Below are 22,983 nucleotides of genomic sequence, written 5' to 3' on the forward strand. Positions count from 1 at the left end.
ATTGTACCTAGATAAAATAAATACAAAGTTGCCTGTAAAATAAATATAAATCCTAAAATTGCTACAATATAATTATTCGTTATATTGTAGCTATATTAGGGTTTATTTTACAGGTAAGTATTTAGCTTTAAATAGGATTAATTTATTTAATAAGAGTTAATTTATTTCGTTAGATAAAAATTATATTTAACTTAGGGGGGTGTTAGTGTTAGGGTTAGACTAGCTTTAGGGGTTAATACATTTATTATAGTAGCGGCGAGGTCCGGTCGGCAGATTAGGGGTTAATACTTGAAGTTAGGTGTCAGCGATGTTAGGGAGGGCAGATTAGGGGTTAATACTATTTATTATAGGGTTTTTGAGGCGGGAGTGAGGTGGTTTAGGGGTTAATACATTTATTATAGTGGCGGCGAGGTCCGGTCAGCAGATTAGGGGTTAAGAAGTGTAGGTAGGTAGCGGCGACGTGGGGGGGGGGCAGATTAGGGGGTAATAAATATAATATAGGGGCCGGCGATGTTAGGGGCAGCAGATTAGGGGTACATAGGGATAATGTAGGTTGCGGCGCTGTACGGAGCGGCATATTAGGGGTTAATAATAAAATGCAGGGGTCAGTGATAGCGGGGGCGGCAGATTAGGGGTTAATAAGTGTAAGGTTAGGGGTGTTTAGACTCGGGGTACATGTTAGGGTGTTAGGTGCAGACTTAGGAAGTGTTTCCCCATAGGAAACAATGGGGCTGCGTTAGGAGCTGAACGCTGCTTTTTTGCAGGTGTTAGGTTTTTTTTCAGCTCAAACTGCCCCATTGTTTCCTATGGGAATATCGTGCACGAGCACGTTTTTGAAGCTGTCCGTGTCCGTAAATATGCCTGTACACTCCCTTTTTGGAGCCTAACGCAGCCCTTCAGAGAACTCTAAATACCAGCGCTGTTTAAAAGGTGCAGGGGGAAAAAAACACGCGCAGCTAACGCACCCCTTCTAACGCAAAACTCTAAATCTAGGTGTATGAATCTAAAGTTAAATAATTACAGATAAATATCTAACAATTGATATCAATGCAAGAATACATAAAATGACTCAAAGGGACAGTCAACAACAAAAATAATTTTTTAATTAAATAAATTTAAATAATTTTAAACTCTGTGATTAGCTTGTATCTAAGCCATTGCAGACTGACCCCTCATTAATTTATTTTTGACAGGCTTGCATTTAGCCAATCAGTGCCCCCTTCCTTGTAAATCCATGGGCATGGCCACATTGTTATCTGAATGGCACACATGAACTTACACCCTCTAGATTTTGAAAATTGCAAAATGCATTTAACTAATCTTGCCATTTCAAAGATATTAATAATTGCATATGACCAGAATTAGTTTTAGATTTAAACAAAGAATACCAAGAGAACAAACACAAGTTGATGTTACAAGTGAAGTTTCAATATTGTAACAATTGCATTCCCTATGTAATTAATGAATGTTGGATTCCGAATAAAATGTCCCTTTAACATAAGAAGCACACTTCATATTATAAGAAAATAACACGTGAGACTACCTAGGATTATGATAAAAGTCATGATAGCAACATAAATACAAAAGAAAATTAAATCTAAAGATATTTCAAGTTAAATATATAAATCAAAATGAATGGTATAAAAAGATTTTATTATTTGATTCACTGGCCATTTAACACATGGGTTCATTGATTCAACCATCTAGTTTGATAGTGCCTTGATAAATGGATCAAACAGAGTTTTAAAACCTTGAATTTAATAGAAATTATGAATCATTCAGAAACATATATACCATTTTAACAATAGTTGTTATTAAGTTATCACTTTATGGCAAATCCAAACTAGGAACTCATCTCTGCTCATTTGTACATACATTTTACAAAACAATGAACTCACATACATATGTAAGAATATGTTTTACCTTGTCAAAATTAAAAAAAATATGTCTGATTGATTGTGTCAAAGTTATGATTTCTACTAATGAGATCCAATCTTGTTTAAATATTTTACAGATATGGATGTTGGTGCTGGTCCCCCAACCTTGGGTTTGCCCCAGTCTGGTATGTCTCATTATACTTCACTATTGGCTTACATATTTGTACATAACATTGCCTAATACATTCACATTGATCTATATGAACATGGATCCTATAATTAAATGTAAAGTGTATTTAAAATGAAAAATTCATGATTCGGATATATAATTCCATATTAAAGGGACAGTCTACACCAGAATTTTTATTGTTTTAATAGATAATAGATCATCCCTTTATTACCCATTCCCCAGTTTTGCATAACCAACACAGTTATAATAATATACTCTTAACCTCTGTGATTATCTTGTATCTAAGCCTCTGCAAACTGCCCCTTTTTCAGTTCTTTTGACAGACTTGCAGTCTAGCCAATCAGTGCCTGCTCCCAGATAACTTCACGTGCACGAGCACAGTGTTATCTATATGAAATACGTGAACTAACACCCTCTAGTGGTGAAAAACTGTTAAAATGTAATCTGAAAAGAGGTGGGCTTCAAGGTCTAAGAAATTAGCATATGAACCTCCTAGGTTAAGCTTTCAACTAAGAATACCAAGAGAACAAAGCAAAATTGGTGATAAAAGTTAATTGGAAAATTGTTTAAAATTACATCTATCTGAATCATGAAAGTTTATTTTGGCCTAGACTGTCCCTTTAAGCAAAATCTGAATTTACTCGTATTCTAAGATATGTTTAATAACACTGCTATCTTTATTTGAACGTAATATTAGGGGCTGGACCATTTTTGATTCAGCACATGGGTAGTGCTTGACAGTTGTTGGCTACATTTAGACAACAATCTTACGGCTAGATTTAGAGTTTGTCGGTAAAGACCCGTGTAGCTAACGCTGCTTTTTTTCCCAATGCACCTTTCTAACAATGCTGGTATTTAGAGTTGTCTGAGGGGCTGCGTTAGGCTCAAAAAAGGGTGCATTGAGCCTAACTTAGCTCCACTTCAACTCTCAATACCAGCGTTGCTTACGGTAGCGGTAAGCTGGGAAAACGTGCTCGTGCACGATATCCCCATAGGAAACAATGGGGCTGAGCTGGCTGAAACAAAACCTAACACCTGCAAAAAAGCAGCGTCCAGCTCCTAACGCAGCCCCATTGTTTCCTATGGGGAAACAAAAGTTATGTCTGCACCTAACACCCTAACATGAACACGAGTCTAAACACCCCTAACCTTACACTTATTAACCCCTAATCTGCTGCCCCCGACATCGCTGACCCCTGCATATTATTATTAACCCCTAATCTTCCGCTACGGACACCGCCGCAACCTACATTATCCCTATGAACCCCTAATCTGCTGCCCCTAACACCGCTGACCCCTATATTATATTTATTACCCCCTAATCTGCCCCCCCAACGTTGCCGCTACCTAACTACACTTACTAACCCCTAATCTGCCGACCGGACCTCGCCGCCACTATAATAAATGTATTAACCCCTAAACCGCCGCACTCCCGCCTCGCAAACACTATAATAAATAGTATTAACCCCTAATCTGCCCTCCCTAACATCGCCGCCACCTACCTACAATTATTAACCCCTAATCTCCCGCATGCACCGTCGCCGCTACTATAATAAAGTTATTAACCCCTAAACATAACTCTAACCCTAACCCTAACACCCCCCTAACATAAATATAATTTATATTAAACGAAATAATATTCCTAAAATTAACTAAATTATTCCTATTTAAAACTAAATACTTACCTATAAAATAAACCCTAATATAGCTACAATATAACAAATAATTATATTGTAGCTATTTTAGGATTTATATTTATTTTACAGGCAAAAAATAAAAAAGAATTACAAGCAGTTTAAACTAATTACACCTAATCTAAGCCCCCTAATAAAATAAAAAAGCCCCCCAAAAATAAAAAATTCCCTACCCTATTCTAAAATACAAAAGTAATCAGCTCTTTTACCAGCCCTTAAAAGGGCTTTTTGCGGGGCATGCCCCAAAGTCATCAGCTCTTTTGCCTGTAAAAAAAAATACAACCCCCCCAACATTAAAACCCACCACCCACATACCCCTACTCTAACCCACCCAAACCCCCCTTAAATAAACCTAACACTACCCCCCTGAAGATCTCCCTACCTTGAGTCGTCTTCACCCAGCCGGGCCGAAGTCTTCATCCGATGGGGCAGAAGAGGACATCCAGACCGGCAGAAGTCTTCATCCTATCCGGGCAGAAGAAGACATCCGGACCGGCAGACATCTTCATCCAAGCGGCATCTTCTATCTTTATCCATGCGGAGCGGAGCCATCTTCTTCCCAGCCGACGCAGATCCATCCTCTTCAACCGACGCCTACTCGCCGAATGAAATTTCCTTTAAATGACGTCATCCAAGATGGCGTCCCTCGAATTCTGATTGGCTGATAGGATTCTATCAGCCAATCGGAATTAAGGTAGGAAAAATCTCAATCAGCCAATAAGATTGAGCTCGCATTCTATTGGCTGTTCCGATCAGCCAATAGAATACAAGCTAAATCTGATTGGCTGATTGGATCAGCCAATCGGATTGAACTTGAATCTGATTGGCTGATTGAATCAGCCAATCAGATTTTTCCTACCTTAATTGCGATTTGCTGATAGAATCCTATCAGCCAATCGTAATTCGAGGGACGCCATCTTGGATGACGTCATTTAAAGGAACCTTCATTTGGCGAGTAGGCGTCAGTTGAAGAGGATGGATCCGCGTCGGCTCGGAAGAAGATGGCTCCGCTTCGCTCTGGATGGATGAAGATAGAAGATGCCGCTTGGATGAAGATGTCTGCCGGTCCGGATGTACTCTTCTGCCCGGATAGGATGAAGACTTCTGCCGGTCTGGATGTCCTCTTCTGCCCCATCGGATGAAGACTTCGGCCTGGCTGGGTGAAGACGACTCAAGGTAGGGAGATCTTCAGGGGGGTAGTCTTAAGTTTATTTAAGGGGGGTTTGGGTGGGTTAGAGTAGGGGTATGTGGGTGGTGGGTTTTAATGTTGGGGGGTTGTATTTTTTTACAGGCAAAAGAGCTGATTACTTTGGGGCATGCCCCTCAAAAAGTCCTTTTAAGGGCTGGTAAAAGAGCTGATTACTTTTGTATTTTAGAATAGGGTAGGGAATTTTTTATTTTATTAGGGGGCTTAGAATAGGTGTAATTAGTTTAAACTGTTTGTAATTCTTTCTTATTTTTTGTAATTTAGTGTTTGTTTGTAATTTGTCACATGCAAAGGTGTAAATTCCGCAATTTGATTGGATCACGTTGTTCCACAATATTGTATGTATCATGTTGTGTAAGACGTCGCATGCAAAGGTGAAAATTCCGTCATTTGATTTGATCATGTTGTTGCGCTATATTGGATGCGCCATGTTAGTGAATGAGAACACTAGTTCAAAACAATGATTTTCTGAGATTAAAGATTGTGTCAATCTTTTACATTGTTGAAACATAGATGATAAAAGATCTAAAATATTTTGACTGATGGCTGTCTCGTGGAACAAATGAATGAAGTCAATTTGTTGTTGATCCCGAATATATTTTAAAGCAAGTGATAATCCATGAATGTTCAGCGATGAAGATACTCCATATTGTTTAATATGTTTGTCAACAATATTTTCACATTAGCAAATAATTTATGTGTTGTGTTTAATTGTATACATTGTAATTTCCGAAACATGTACAATGCCCATCTGTATTTGAAGTCATTTTTTCAATATGCATTCACCTATGCCATATGATATATGTATATTTTATAGGGATACCTAGTCAGTAGTTAGCAGTACTTAGGAAGGTTGTTTTACACACATTTGTATCAAACCTCTCTAACAAATATACACCCATGTTAAATTGAGTATGATTAACATCTGATTTAAGCTCTAAACTGAAATTATTTTTCTTCTAAGAGGTTTCTAACTATGCTGTCAGATATATGATTTATAGGGCAAGTTTAACCAATATAAGTGTGTATTTTTGTGTTCTGATTATGCAAGTGGAACCACATTTCATTTCAACCATGTATTAACATATAACTTTAAATGGTTAAAGTGTATAGAAAGAGTTAAACATAGCAATTTATTTTTGTCCAATAGGAGTCAAGTGTTAGGTTTTTAAAGGTGGGTAGATTCCCACACAGGTTAGCAGCTTTGAGAACGGCATCCTGCCGAAACATGTCAGCTGTGTGAGCTGATTCCTTTTGGACATCATCCTCTGTTACCCTTTTTATCCTTTTTGTTTTAAGGATTCTTCAATAAAGATTCATATAATTTTAAACTGCCGGTGCTCCTTCCAATTCTTTTTTTTCATATTTTATTTGTGTAACATATAATAAATCATGTTTACATTTTAGAGATGTTATGGCTTAATATTTATTAGTTATTTAAATGTTCAATATTGTGTCAAGTGTCGATTCAACATTGTTGTTATTCAAATAATATAACACTGTGAGCATGAAAATCAAATATAACTCTTAAAGGGACATCAAGCCCTAAAGTAATCTTTCATTAGTTATGTAGAACATACAATTTTAACCAACTTTCCAATGTACTTCTATTATAAAATTTGCTTTATTCTATTGGTATAATTTTGTGGAAGCAGCATCAATACACTACTGGTTTCTAAGTGAACACATGGGTGAGCCATTGTTAATTGGTATATATATATATATATATATATATATATGCAGCCACCAATCAGCTGATAGAAGGTTCTTTGTTGCTCCTGAGCTTTCCTAGATAAACCTTTCAGCAAAGGATAACAAGATAATTAAGCAAATTAAATAATAGAAATAAATTTGAAAGTTGTTTAAAATGTTATGCTGTGTCAAAATCATGAAGGAGAATTTTCGGCTTTCATGCACCTTTAAATGAAATCCATTTAAAAATTAAGTAAAACACTTTAAACTAGCTTTCCAAAAATACACTTTATTTTAGGTATTCAATGTTGTCAACACATCAAAATAAATAAGCACATGTAGACATACCAATAAGCCATATGGATTTGTATATATTAGCATATTTTCTTGTTTAAGCTATGTTGTTTGCATCAACACATAAACTGTGTGTGTGCCTGTTGTGCCCTCCGGGAGTCGTGCATTTCCAGTAGGAAGACCCTAATCAGCTCCACCTCGGGCACAGTTAATCAATATGATATAAAAAAATTATTTCTTAAAAATTCATAAACATATAGCAGAGTATAAAAATAATCAATAAAACTCTATGATTGTAATTGATATAACAATATTGTCCATTATTCAGTGACCAAAATATGTCTAGATAGAAGTTCCCAAGTGATACAAATTTCTTAATAGAGCTATGCTTCAGGTTAGTTGGTGTGCCCACAGAGACAGGTAGGTATAAGTGAATTGTCTACTTACAAAAAAACTACCTCAATCTGAATGAGGTAAGTACCACACAATTTGTTAAGTAGTTGGTTCTTTAGTCATTGGCTCCTTCCATAAGTGAGTGTATCCACTTTTATTCAATCCCCTTGGAGAGAGATTCCCTATCATGTCAATTTTACTCCAAACAGGGACAATCCGGCAAATACCTGCCTTCTTCGTCAGAGCACTAAGTCATTAGATCAGCAACAGCTTGCTAGCTCTCTCGAACCTCTCCTCTCTTCTATCACCCCCTTTTCCTGCCCTGCCCAATCTATCTGCCACTATAACTCCACCCTTACATCGGTCATTGACACCCTGAACCCTCCTACCATAGCTAGAAACCACATTCTCATCCTCAGCCTTGGCATACTCCTCTGACACGGTACCTACGCAGATGTTCCCGTATTGCTGAGCGACACTGGAGGAAATCTCAGAGTTCAGCTGACTTTCTTCACTACAAGTTCATCCTGAACTCCTACTATTCTTCCCTTAATCTTTATAAGCAACAATACTTCTCTAATCTCATCTCTACTCTTTCCTCTAACCCAAAATGTCTGTTTTCCATGTTCAATACTCTTCTCCACCCACCCCCACCTCCTAATACAACTTCTCTCTAAGCTCAAGATTTTGCCAGCCACTTCAATAACAAAATTGACTCCATCAGAAACGAAATCACCTCTCAACTTACTACCAATCTCCCACCCCCTCAAAAGCTCACAATCATTCAAAACCCAAATACCCTTAAATTTAGCTCTTTTGCTCCTGTTACAGAGGAAGAAGTTTCTGCCCTTATACTGTTCTCCCACCTCACTACCTGTCCCCTCGACCCTATCCCCTCACAGCTACCTACTCCCCTCTCTCTTTTCTACCCTCACCCCCATACTCACACACAATTTCAACCTCTCCCTCAGCACTGGTATATTTCCCTCATCTCTAAAATATGCACTGGTCACACCTATCCTCAAAAAACCTTCCCTCGATCCAACCTCCCCATTCAACTACCGTCCTATTTCTCTACTCCATCTTGCCTCAAAGCTCCTTGAAAAGCTAGTATATGCACGTCTATCCCATTTCCTTACACTATACTCTCTTCTTGACCCACTGCAATCTGGATTTTGTCCCCATCACTCCACAGAGACAGCAATTGTCAAGGTTACCAATGACCTACTTACAGCAAAATCCAAAGGCCACTTCTCTCTGCTTATCCTCCTTGATCTGTCTGCAGCATTTGACACTGTTGACCACCCTCTTTTGCTCCAAACCCTCCAATCCTTCGGCATCTGCGACACAGCTCTCATGTGGTTCTCTTCCTATCTATCTAACCGTACCTTTAGTGTAGCCTTCTCCGGAGCATCCTCTGCCCCTTTACCACTTTCTGTTGGGCTACCTCAAGGCTCGGTCCCCTTCTCTTTTCAATCTATACGTCATCATTAGGTTCCTTAATAAATTCCCATGGGTTTCAATATTTGTATGCCGATGACACCCAAATCTACCTCTCTGCACCAGACCTACCTCCTTCCTTACTTACCCGTGTCACTAACTGGCTTTCTCATATCTCATCTTGGATGTCCTCTCACTAACTTAAGCTAAATCTCTCCAAAACTGAACTCCTTATTTCCCCCCCTTCTTCCAAAATCTCCACCCCCCCCAATTTTCTATAACTATTTATAATTCCATCATTACCCCTACCCCGCATGCCCCATTTCTTGGGGTCACACTTGACTCAGACCTTTCCTTTACTCCTCACATTCGGTTTTTGGCTAAAGCCTGCCGCTTCCACCTTAAAAACATCTCTAAAATTAGACATTTCCTTACACAAGACACAACTAAGGTTTTAATCCACTCTCTCATCCTTTCCCATCTCGACTACTGCAACTCTGTCCTCTCTGGTCTACCTAGCTGCTGCCTAGCTTATTTACAATCCATAATGAATGCCTCTGCCAGGCTCACCTTACTTACACGTCGCTCTTCATCTGCTGCACCTCACTGCCAATCCCTTCACTGGCTTCCTCTTGCCTCCAGGATGAAACACAAAATCCTCACACTGACATATAATGCCCTCAACTGCACTGCTCCCCACTACATTTCAGACCTTGTCTCCAGATAATCTCCCTCTCGTCCCCTTTGCTCTGCTGACGATCTCCTACTCTCCTCCTCTCTTGTTACTTCCTCACATTCCCGTTTACAGGACTTCTCCAGACGGGCCCCCATCCTGTGGAACTCTCTGCCTTGCTCTACAAGACTCTCCCCTAGTTTTAACAGCTTCAAGCGCTTCCTAAAGACTCTACTATTCAGGGATGCATACAACTAACACTGACCTTTCCTAACTCCATTGCTTTCCCCTTGAACCCCTTAGAATGTAAGCCTATGAGCCCAGCTGTTTGTAGATTGCCTTCATAAGAGCCGATTACAAAAGTGCAACTCTCAGCAAGGCCCTCTACCCATTTGATCCCTATAAATGTTATCCTGTATACCAACTATGTTTATAGCACTGTAGAATCTGTTGGCGCCCTACAAATACCTGTTAATAATAATAATATATGTATGTATATACATGTGTAGTGTATATATGTTTTTATATGTGTATAATTTTTTTTATATATAAATACACCCATACACGTATTTAGACATATATATGATATTACCATATACCTTTTAACGCTTTGTAGAGATGAAGTTTGTAAGTTTGTGTATTCCAGTTTGCTCATAGACTATACCCTTTACCTTTTATACACATGATTGGAGCCATAATTAATTAGGGGCAAATGTTAAACAAATGTTATTTACAATACTAATAATAATACTAACAATTTCCTTCCTGTATTATATAATTTTTGCCAATTATTACAGATTTTTATAAAAAAAACAACAACCTATAACTAAGGAAGATGCACACCAATTTTCCTGGACACCTCATACTATTGAAGCTTTTGAAAATCCTAAAAGAATGTTTTCTTCAGCATATTATTATTATTATTTTTATTTATTTTTTGCCACATGCCAATGGACTTTCAGAAGAAATTGCATCCTTGCTCCTACTTTTCTAAAAAATATTCTTCTGAATCTGAGAAAACATATAATATTGGGAATTAGCTTGAAGAATGAGGTCATTTAAAGGGACAGTCTACACCAGAATTTTTATTGTTTTAAAAGATAGATAATCCTTTTATTACCCATTTCCCAGTTTTGCATAACCAACACAGTTATAATAATATACTTTTAACCTCTGTGATTATCTTGTATCTAAACCTCTGCAAACGGCCCCTTTTTTCAGTTCTTTTGACAGACTTGTAGGCTAGCCAATCAGTGCCTGCTCCCAGATAACTTAACGTGCACGAGCACAGTGTTATCTATATGAAATACGTGAACTAACACCCTCTAGTGGTGAAAAACTGTTAAAATGCAATCTGAAAGAGGTGGGCTTCAAGGTCTAAGAAATTAGCATATAAACCTTCTAGGATAAGCTTTCAACTAAGAATACCAAGAGAACAAAGCAAAATTGGTGATAAAAGTAAATTGGAAAATTGTTTAAAATTACATGCTCTATCTGAATCATATAAGTTTATTTTGGCCTAGACTGTCCCTTTAAGTAGAGACTTCTAGTCCTATTATTTTACTAACTGACAACAAAACAATTTAGTAGACATTTTAATCCTTGACAAGCAAGGCAAGCAATTTTTTATTTCATAGATTAAAATATGTTATCTTATACCATCCTAGATTTCAAAACACAAAAGCGGGCACTTTATATAGACAATTTCCACATGAACCAGTAGTGTGGAATCCAGAGCCCATCATTCTTTCTGCCAAGATCATTGCCTCTGTTTCCTTAGGCATTATCAGACAGATTGCTGATTCACAAAAATCAGTTCCTAGTGACATTGCAGTTAATTCCAATGAGGCATACATGAATTATGTTTTATGTTTTGTAAAGAAACCATAGCAGTCTAATTGTGGGTCACACAAATATACTCAAGACCCTAGGTCTAATCATTCATTCATATTGTGGTACACCATAACACAAGATATAAAACAGCTGATAGCAGTTGGTGATTTATGATCCAATGTTCCTCATATTTATGATAAAGTAATTTTTATTATTTTTGTAGCAAGTGCATAATAACAGAAAAAAATATAAAACAAGAAATTAACAGGACAAAGAAACAGAAATCCTGGTTTTCCAAAATTATATAGTGAATAAAGTAGTTCAAATTACGTATCATTGAGTCGTTCAGTCGCTATATCATAACCTATAAGGCCACTCTTACAAAAAAAAAGGCTTGATGGCACCCAACATTTGTGAAACAATAGTCAATACAGTAAAGAATTTTCTTTTGTAGCTGGAATTAAAGTAACTTTGTATACCGTTGTGTTGCTTTAAGGCTCAAATTGGTTACATACTACCAGGATAAGAAATAATAAATTAAAGAAATAGTGAAGGGGAAAAGAGTTAGGTAGAGCAAAGAGAGAGAGAGAGAGGTAAGGTGTAGATGAAGGGGTATCTCCTGACCATTTTACTCCGCTTTATTCGGAAGTTTGTTATATGTGGAATTAGTATGTCTCCTATTGATCTAAATTTTATCTGTCGTGTTTGGGTATTTTAAAATTCAAATATTAGGACAATCCAAGTGGGGGGCTCTATTGGACTAGTCTAGTGTGTTAGGACACATTGTGTAATATCCAGTAGTACCATACTTTCTGGAAGGTTTCTTGAGTATCTAGAAGAAATGCTGCCTGCTCTGACATGTTATAATAAAATTAAATTTTTAGTTTGATCTCTTCCCAGGACGGGGCGCTCTCCCTCCAATGGCGGGCTATGCATATCCTCGTGGCTGTACACGATATCCTAATAAATAAATTAATGTATTTATTGAATTCTTTAAGTCTGACGTGGAGTAAAGCTTGTTCCATAGTAAGCTTAATAGGGCTGTCTATGATAGAGCTTAAGAACCGCGATAGCTGGTTCCACACCCTGCGTGTATGTGAGCAGTCCCACCACATATGTTTATAGTCCCCTACCTCCCCACAGCCTCTATAACAGAGTCTAGATCTATCTTTGGTGGAGTGTGAGGTTATCAGCGGTGTTAGATACCAACGAAAGTTGGTCTTAATGCAGTTTTCCCACATATCTGCACTTAAGAGTCCCTTCCCTGCACTAGATAGAGTTACATGCCACTCTCGAGTCTCCACCTCCCTATTGATATCCCTTTCCCATTTAGTTTGTAGGGTGGATTTAACATTGTCTGATGCTAGCTGGATTGCTTGGTATAGCCTAGAGATGGTGTTCTTGGGCCTGGATGAGGTGCTGCATATGTTCTCTAGTATAGAGGATACATTTTTAGATATGGATGGCAAGATAGGGTGAATGATGGAGCTAAGTTGCAAGTATAAAAACCATTCTAATTTGATTGGCTGCAATTTTGCTTGTAGTTGTGTGTAGCTCATTATTTTACCTCCCACTATCAGGTCAGCTATTCTATAGAGTCCTCTATTTTCCCATTTTTGGATAATGGGGATCAGTTCATGCCTAACCAAGAATGTTCCTCATATTTAAAGGGATTTCACTCTATAACCTAGCATGCAAGTTCAAGAAGGCCTTTCACAAGCATTAGGAAATGGTTGAGTTTGCCCATTCTTTCTTACATCCTCTCTTTTTCAGTTTTGCCTTCCACCTATCCCAGATTCCTGTGGATAACTCTGCTCCTAGAGTTCAATGCCACATGTACATCTTGTTTTTTTCTGAATTCCAGCATCTGTGGAAGACAGCACATGACAACATTTTTAATTATCCAAAACACAGAGAAATCAGATGGATAAACATTGTCACCAAAAGCCTCCTTTTAAGGAGATTTAGTATATATGTCCAGTTATATCAACAAGCTACATTAGCCTTCTTCCAAGTTGGGACTGTCTTACATAGTATTCTTTAAGATTATTCATCAGGTCAACCCAGAAACTTTTAAGTTACAGGCGTCATCTTCACTTACAATCTATAAAACTTTCAATCTGTCCTTGTTCCATTAGTCCAGAGTGCTCAAGGATTCTCAACTTTGATGTTTATGCTCTAGCCTTGGTGAAAGTTTTTCATCACTAGTTTCCCTCTAAGTCTACAATGATCATCCAGGGTTTGGTGTACTGCTTATTTGCAGCATATAAGAGATGCCATAAAGCCTTCCAAAATCCATCCAGTCAGAAAAGTTTTGTTTAATTCACTGTTCATGTTGATGGCGTGTTCAACTGTATGTAGTCTGGTCTGCTCCTAATTTGCTTGCCATTGCTTTGTGTGTATTGTTACATAATGTCTAGTTACATAACATTAATAAAGACTGCATTTTATAACTGCATGTCCCCCCTTCTGCTTTGTACCCACAAACATCCTGACAGGTGCTTGCCTACTAAACTTTATTTGACTAGAGAAGAGCTGAGAATGTTATTGGAAATTAGAAGATCCTTATACATGTATATTTTCTGAGGAATATTTTACAGCACTAGTAGAGGGTTTGGGTTTGATTTATAAGATATGGAATAGAAAAAAATATGTTCTCTTTGAATGGGAATTTGTGATGATAAAGCATTGAAACAATGGTCCTCCCTACTAAGATAATCTTCTCATTGACTTTTTGAGGGATGTATTGTTTACAGTATAAGTTATGTTTTGTTAAATATGTCTAAATTTGACATATATATATATATATATATATATATATATATATATATATATATATATATATATATATATATATATATATATATATATATATATATAAAGCAAGAAAGGCACTCTCCGTGTTAATCACCAAACTTTACTTTAGGTTTGTATATGTACATGTTTATTGAAACCTAAGGCCTCCTGGTAATAGTTTTAATGTGTCTCGAGATTATATTGAGTCATTATCTTCATCCTGTTATTCTTTTGGGTTTCTTTCTTGGTGGTAGACTACTTAGATGCAATACATAATAAGATTAGGGGGTCGATTGCAATCCTTAAGAAAAATGTAACTAATGATTTATCACCAAAAATTCCCATAGACTTTATTGGAATTTTTTCAGTTGAAAATCATTTCAATACATTTTTCTAAAGGTTTGCGATTGACCACTAGCTAAGTAAAGTATAACATTTAATATTTAGGTATATGTACATGTGAAGAAAAGAGTTTAACAGAAGACAGGTTTGGGATTTTTTCTGTTTTCTTAACTTACCAGATTTTTTGTGGATGCATATTCTGTATCCACACCCCTTGGGATACCAAAACAACAACCTTTAAAATTGAGTTTGTCAACATTTCTACTTCATTTGGAGAGCCACCACCAAATCTGCTAGTTTTAATACCAGATCCACTTCACACTGGACAGCTGATTTGTATCATCTTCATTTTATACATTCTACTGGCCTTTGATTGGTGTTAGTTCCACACACATTATGTCTAATTTGTGGCCATTAGCTATTTTTAGCACTCTGGTGCTGCGAAAAGTAATCTGGGGTGCTTGATAACACCATTTATTCATGTATATTTTCATAATCTAACAATATTTGGTCTTTATGTTTGTTAGTACTTAAATTATGATTTAGGCATGCATAGTTTAAAAATCGCCAATCCCCTGAATATATTTCTTGCTTTCTTAATATAGTTAGGTTTCTGGGTATATTTTTTGTTACATTTTTTTTAATTTTAGAGTTATACTGTGGTGGGCGGTTAGGGTTATTGACAGTTAAGGTTATTCTCTGTCAGGTGGGTTAATTTAATGTAAAGGATATATCATATGTATAATCAAAATGTAGTTGTACAACAGCTCAAATCAGTTCTGCAAATGCTTTACGGTGCCTCTAGTAAAAATATGGGTTAGTGGAAGATCTGTGCGCTGAAGAAAATAAAAGTGTCAGTCATAGGATACTGCCATTATTTTATTCTAGTGGTTCCCATAGAAAGTAACAACCATTACTATTACATGGAAGTTGTCATTATGTGGCCTTCATACAGATATTTGGCGTTAGAAGTTTGACTGCTACCTATTGACAGTTACAGTGCTCTGGTTTTGTTGCTGTCAGTAGCAAGTCACATAGTATCTTGCTTCTTTTAAAGAAAAACTTTCCTTCATTTGCCAAGTATATTGAAATGGTAGATTGTTCCGTACTTCAGTTAAAATAAATTTACTTGCATCTAATTTAAACAAATAAATAAGAATGTAAAAAAGAAAACCCTTTTCATTGCAGTATCTATAGGTTATACACATTTTAAACACTTTATTTATTATGAACACAAATAGATCATTAACTTAAAGGGACAGTCAAGTCAAAATTGAACTTTCATAATTAAGATAGGGCATGCATTTTTAACCAACCTTCCAGTTTACTTTTAACATCAAATGTGCTTTGCTCTCTTTGTATTCTTTGTTGAAAGCTAAACCTAGCTAGGCTCATAAACTGATTTCTAAGCCACCTCTTATCTCAGTATATTTTGACATTTTTTCACAGTTAGACACTGCTAGTTCATGTGTGCCCTATAGATAACACTGTGCTCACTCCTGTTGAGTTATTTATGAGTCTGCACTGATTTTCTAACATGCAAGTCTGTCAAAAGGAACAGAGATAAGGGGCAGTCTGCATAGGCTTAGATACAAGGTAATCACATAGGTTAAAAGTGTTTTAAAGGGACAGTCTACTCCAGAATTGTTATTGTTTAAAAAGATAGATAATCCCTTTATTACCCATTCCCCTGTTTTGAATAACCAACACGGTTATATTAATATACTTTTTTTTATTATTATTTTTTATTTTATTTTTTTTAAATTTCCTTTATTGAGATCAAAAATATCACACAACCATTAAGTTTTTCATACAAAACAAAAAGTAATTACAGAGATCCAACATATTGCATCTAGACAAAATATAAAATGAGAAATATACACATATACCTTAAATAACATGCACATATGTGAATACTGATTGGGAGATATCTTCTGCATCAATATCAATCTCAACTGATGAAAACATATAAATCAAGAACTTAAAATGAGTAACATGCCCATATATATCCAATACTTCAAATTGGTCCCTAGAATCTAGCTCATCCCGTCTGGTCAAGGGTACTATGGGGAAAGATAGGGGAAAAGGACAGAGGAGTCATACCGTGGAGGGGAATGGGAAGGGTTAGGGAAGATAAAGAGGGTAAAAAAGGAGTGAAGATAGCGATCAGGGTACGAGAAAAAAAAAAAGGGGGGAGGGGTATGATAAAATTATGTGACATATATTATCTCTGGTCTCAATGTTCAGACTGAGGAATAGCATTGCCAGAGCATATCTTTATCTACTGAATTTGGAACCAATCTGTCCATATCATCCAGTAGTCCTCCATTCGCTCCAAAGCATTATACGCATACTTTTCCATATTGGCCAGATATTGTATTACCTTGCAGACATCCGATATAGTGGGTGGGTCAATTTGTTTCCAGGCCCTGGCGATACAGAGCTTAGTGGCGGCCATTATATAGATCACAAGTTGTCTACTACATTTAAATAGCTCATCACCAAAAACATGGAAGAGAGCATGTCTTGGAGTCAGCTGTATATTCACATTCATAGATTGCAGAAATGTTTCAACATCCTTCCAAAGATTTTGAACTTTTGGGCAGGTCCACCATATGTAAGAGTCAGAACCCTCCCCCCACATGATCTCCAGCACCGCGACGAAGCTCCAGCAAACATTCTGGACAGTCTAGTTGGAACTCTATACCATCTCAACATCAGTTTCATGTATCCTTCAAAAATCGTTACACAATGAATCGTTTTTTTTTGTCAGAATTATTGCAGTGCAAAGCTCTGCATCTGTTATTTTCAAGTTCAGCTCCCTACACCACATCTTGATTTGTCCCGGTAGGCCAACAGAATGGTCTTGCAACATGGCCCTATAGTGGAACGTGAGAGGTTTATCTGTCCCCATCCCATTCATCCATCTCTCCTCCCATTTAGAGTAAGGCCTAAGTTCTTGGACTCAACATTTCCAGGAGTGCAGTAAGTTAAGTATTCTATAACATTCAAAATGGAACCATAGTGGGGGTCCAGTCAGAGTGCCAAGGATTTGAGGGACAGTCAACAGTTTATTATTAGAGAGCAGATGTTCTACCATGGTGAAATCATGTGCAATCCAAAATTCGGTATGAATATTTGGGAGATCCCACAACAAACCCCTTAATTGATGGATTGGTGAGGGGTGCGGAGCAATCTCCGAATGGTGTCGAAGCGTGTGCCATAGTCGTATATTTTGCTGTATAATGGGGTTAGTAACTTTGGCAACTAGCTGTTTATAGCTGGGAACCCACAGGGTGCTCGGAAGAACTAAGCCTTCAGGTAAGTATAATTTCTCTAGTCTAAACCATCCCGGTCTCTCAGTACTAGGACCCCAGGCCGTAATTTGCAACAATCTCGTTGCTTCATAATAAAGAAATATATTAGGGAAGGAAATTCCGCCTCTTGAGAATTCTCTCTGTAAAAATGTTTGGCTAATACGTGGGGTTTTCTGCGTCCAGACATATCTGGAGAATATCTGGTGGACCTGTTGCAGGATAACATGTGGGATATTCAAAGGTATACATCGGAACAAATACAGCACTTTAGGGAGTAGCAACATTTTTACTGTGGCCACGAGTCCCATCCATGAAATCTCCCTGAAGTCCCATCTATTTGTTAATAGCTTCAATTCGGTAATCAGAGCATCATTATTTAGCGATAATATTTTGTCTAAATCCGCGCTCAATTTGATACCTAGATGTCTAATAGACTCCTTGGACCATTGAAAATCAGGCTTCTTTTGTAAATCTGAGAGCTGCTCCCTAGAAAGGTTGATGCTATATGATTCAGTTTTTGTCATGTTTATTTTGTAATGACTGATGGCGCTAAACTGATCTAATGCAGCAAAGACCGCAGGAACCGAAGAGGTAGGGTTTGTAAGGAGGAGGGTAACGTCATCAGCATATAGAACAATTTTTTCTTGGCTAGGACCCATTGGCAGACCCTTGATAGCAGGCGAGGCTCGAATTGCCTTCGCAAGTGGCTCCATGGCCAGGGCAAAAAGCAAGGGAGACAGCGGGCAGCCCTGTCTGGTGCCGTTAGAGATGGCAAATACCGGAGAACAAAAGCCCACCCCTCTCACCCTGGCACTCGGATTCGAGTATAAAACTCTGATCATATCAATAGCCTTAGGCGGGAAACCAAAAGCCTTCAAGACCTCCCACATGTAGTCCCATCTGACCCTGTCAAACGCTTTTTCTGCATCCAATGACAGGGCCAGTAGGGGAGTTCCAGAGCTCCTTGCCTCTGAAAAGATAGTTATTAACCGTTGTGTATTGTCTGGGCCCTGACGCCCTTTCACAAAACCCACCTGGTCTACTGCTATCAAGGGCGGCAGCAGAAATGCCAACCTATCCGCCAGTAATTTGGAATACAATTTTGTGTCAACATTGATCAACGAAATAGGACGAAAAATACAACAATAAGATGGATCTTTTCCTGCTTTAGGAATAGCGACTATAGTCGCCTCAAGGTACTCTTCCAATATTGTCCCTCCCAAACTAATCTCATTGTAGACTTGACATAGTAGAGGTCTCAGCTGTGCCTGCAGTTTTTTATAGAATTGCCCCGGGAACCCATCCGGGCCCAGAGCTTTGCCATTTTTTAATTGCTTAATTGCCTGTCCTATTTCTATATCGGTAAAAGGTTCTATAAGTTTGTCTTTGTCTTCATCCGGCAGTGAGGGTAAGTTTAAACTCTCCAAGAAGGAGGAAATATCCGAGGATGTTGCCATCTTGGGCTTTTCGTAAGATTCAATATTGTAGAGCCGCTTGTAAAAGTCTGTGAAGGCTTTCCCTATATCATCAGGCGCATACATCCTCCGCCCATCATGGTTAATGTATGGGATCCTGGAGGTAGCTGACCTCTGTTTTAATTTGTTTGCCAACATTGTGCCTGCTTTATTGCTCTTGGAGTACATAACAGTCTTAAACCTGGAAAGTGCTAGTTTAACCCTTTCCAACTCCAAGTTCTTGATTTGAGACTTTGAGCTCAGAATGTCAGCAGACAAGCTAGCAGTGGGAGATAATTTATTTTGCTTTTCCTTTATTCTTAAATGACAGGTCAATTTGCCTTGCGGGGCACCCCACTTTTTCTTTGTGTCCGCAGCTTTTGCAATGCAAAACCCTCTAGCATAGGCCTTCAAGGCTGCCCATCTAATTTGATGTGAGGTTTAATTGGGCCGGTTCGTCTCCAGAAACTCATCTATCTTCTCCACCAGTTCAGGGACAAAGGATGGATCCTCCCATAAGAGCCTGGGGAGCCTCCAAGACGGTCTGATCAGACCAGATCCCTCTATCCTTACTGACATTGTCACAGCATCATGGTCTGACCACGGACAGCTACATATATTAGAGCTTGTGATCTTATTCATATTCCAAGAGTCCACAAAAAAATAGTCTAATCTCGAGTATGACCGATGAGGGGGCGAGAAGTACGTATAGTCCCTGGAGTCTGGATGGCAGGCCCTCCACACCATATTAATATACTTTTTACCTCTGTGATTACCTTGTATCTAAATCTTTGCAGACTGCCCCCTTATTTCAGTTCTTTTGACAGACTTGCATTTAGTCAATCAGTGCCCTCTCACTTGTAAATCCACGGGAGTGGTCACAATGTTATCTGTATGGCACACATGAACGTATACCCTCTAGCTGTGAAAAACTGCCAAATGCATTGAAATAAAGGAGCGGCCTTCAAGGTTTTATTAGCATATGAGTCTACGTAGGTTTAACTTTCAACAAAGAATACCAAGAGGACAAAGCAAATTTGATGATAAATTGGAAAGTTGTTTAAAATTGTATTTCCTGCATCATGAAAGTTTAATTTCAGTGTTTGTTATACAAAACTGGGAAATGGGTAATTAAGGGATTATCTATCTTTTTAAACAATAAACATTTTCAAGTAGACTGTCCCTTTAAATCATTATTGCAGTTGTCTTCCAGAGAGCTTTATTTTATTTTTTATTTAACTTTTTCTATTAAAAAATAAAATTATAATTTTAAAAATAGGATCTAAAAGCTTATGTTTTTATTTTGATTTGCCTATCCTCATACTAGTTGCCAATGAACAGTATATATGGACAGTGGTCAAATCATTAATGGACAAAAGTAAGACCCTCACTGGAAATAGAAATAATAAAAAAACGAATTTGATAGTGATGCAGCTTAGTTTTACATAAATAACTAGCAGCTCTTGCTTTTATCATTCATCTAACAGAGGAATCACAAAAAAATGTCCCCTTAAAATAAGGCTGCACAGTAATACAATCAATGTTGACACCTTTTGTGGAAAAATACTGACAATGGTATTTAGCATAAATAATGTATAGCATTTCAAACTAAAGGGACAGAAATCTGCAATAGCACTATAGCTTGTCTATAACTTTGTTTTAACCCCTGCTATACATACATACATACATACATACATACATACATACATACATACATATATACATACATACATACATACATACATACATATATACATACATATATACATACATACATACATACATACATACATACATACATATATACATACATACATACATACATATATACATACATACATACATATATACATACATACATACACACATACATACATACATACATACATACATACATACATACATATATACATACATACATACATACATACATACATACATATATACATACATATATACATACATACATACATACATACATATATACATACATACATACATACATATATACATACATACATACATACATACATACATATATACATACATACATACATACATACATACATATATACATACATACATACATACATACATACATACATACATACATATATACATACATACATACATACATACATATATACATACATATATACATACATACATACATACATACATATATACATACATACATACATACATATATACATACATACATACATACATACATATATACATACATACATACATATATACATACATACATACACACATACATACATACATACATACATACATACATATATACATACATACATACATACATACATACATACATACATATATACATACATACATACATACATACATACATACATACATACATATATACATACATACATACATACATACATACATACATACATACATACATACATACATACATATATACATACATACATACACACACACACACACACACACACACAATGTAGATGTTTCGGGGAATACATCCCTTCATCAAACAAACTCAATTTTAAAGGTTGTTATTTTGGTATCCCAGGGGGTGTGGAAACAGAATATGCACTAAAATTCTGGTAAGTTAAGAAAACAGAAAAAATCCCAAACCTGTCTTCTGTTTAACTATTTTCTTCACAGGTACAACATATACCTAAATATTAAATGTTATACTTTACTTAGCTAGTGGTCAATCACAAACCTTTAGAAAAATGTATTGAAATGATTTTCAACTGAAAAAAATCCATTAAAGTCTATGGGGATTTTTGTTGATAAATATTTACAGTACATATATGTAGATAGATAGATAGATAGATAGATAGATAGATAGATAGATAGATAGATAGATAGATAGATAGATGATATATAAATAGATATCTCAAAAGACAAAGGGAAACATACTGAAGAAATCTATAAATTCATGCAAATGGCAGGGTTTAGAATTAATGCAGCAAAATGAAGCTTTTCCCTCCTTTATAATGTGAGGCCTTGTCGGATATGAATTTTCCACTTTACTTGCAGCCCTATCTCCCTGCTACATTTGCTTGTCTCACCACCTGCTAGCAGCTCACTGCTGCACTGACAGCACGCAGGGGCAGCATCAGCCAGCTTCTCTGCTGTAACAGGCTGCCTCTGTCCATCTTCCTCTCTCTCTTTATGCATCTCTCTACTCCTTCTCTCCACCCCTTCTGCCATCTCCCTCAGTCTCCATCCCTCTGAAGACCTCTTTATTTGGAGATCCCGGAAACCACAAGCACCTCTCTCCTTGATGACTGACACACATAGGAACTGAGCTGCAGCTTGTGTTTATTTGATTGTGCTGCCCTCTTTTTGCATTCCTGCTGTTGTCTCGTTTCTAATATTGGGTTACAGCGGATCTGTGTCAGCATCGGGAAGCAGGTAAATGACAGCATGTGTTTAGTTTACCCATGGTGTTTGAGATTGGGCTGTTGAGGGTAAGGGATTTGTGGGTCAACGGACTTCTGTGCATTGTGGTAGTGGGCATGTTTGTGCAAGGGTTAAAATAGATCTGCATTTCTCCTGTATTCTGTATGTTTAGAGCTTTGTCTGTGTCAAACATTGTGATGCTTTGATATTGGCAGGTCACATGTGATCACTTTCTCCCCATCCCTAGATGTCGGTGGGGCTTTAATAATCTGTGTGATCTCATAGCACCCCAGCCACACCTCTCTATCCCCTCCTTATATTGCACATCCATAGCTGGAGTGGACGTCTTTGTAGTAGAACTGTAAGCGTGCCC

At 37.3% G+C, this 22,983-nt stretch overlaps 1 protein-coding gene and 1 long non-coding RNA gene across 3 annotated transcripts in view; one reads left to right on the forward strand and one right to left on the reverse strand.

Moving 5' to 3' along the window:
- CAP2 (cyclase associated actin cytoskeleton regulatory protein 2) overlaps positions 1-22,983 on the forward strand; it is a 375,422-nt gene that overhangs the window by 61,305 nt on the left and 291,134 nt on the right. The window contains exon 2 of one of the 2 annotated variants that reach the window (XM_053714772.1): positions 2,015-2,062. In XM_053714772.1, the coding sequence (XP_053570747.1) occupies positions 2,015-2,062 (48 nt within the window). Of the gene's footprint in view, positions 1-2,014; positions 2,063-22,413; positions 22,623-22,983 lie in introns of those variants that run through there. The other variant, XM_053714773.1, reaches the window with a different exon arrangement.
- Positions 11,484-22,487, reverse strand: LOC128660767 (uncharacterized). Its single transcript, XR_008402580.1, has 2 exons — positions 22,277-22,487; positions 11,484-13,160 (listed from the first exon to the last, which is right to left on the reverse strand). It is a non-coding gene; the product is annotated as an uncharacterized LOC128660767 (long non-coding RNA).

This window comes from Bombina bombina, chromosome 5 (genome assembly GCF_027579735.1).
Source record: "Bombina bombina isolate aBomBom1 chromosome 5, aBomBom1.pri, whole genome shotgun sequence".
Classification (NCBI taxonomy): domain Eukaryota; kingdom Metazoa; phylum Chordata; class Amphibia; order Anura; family Bombinatoridae; genus Bombina; species Bombina bombina.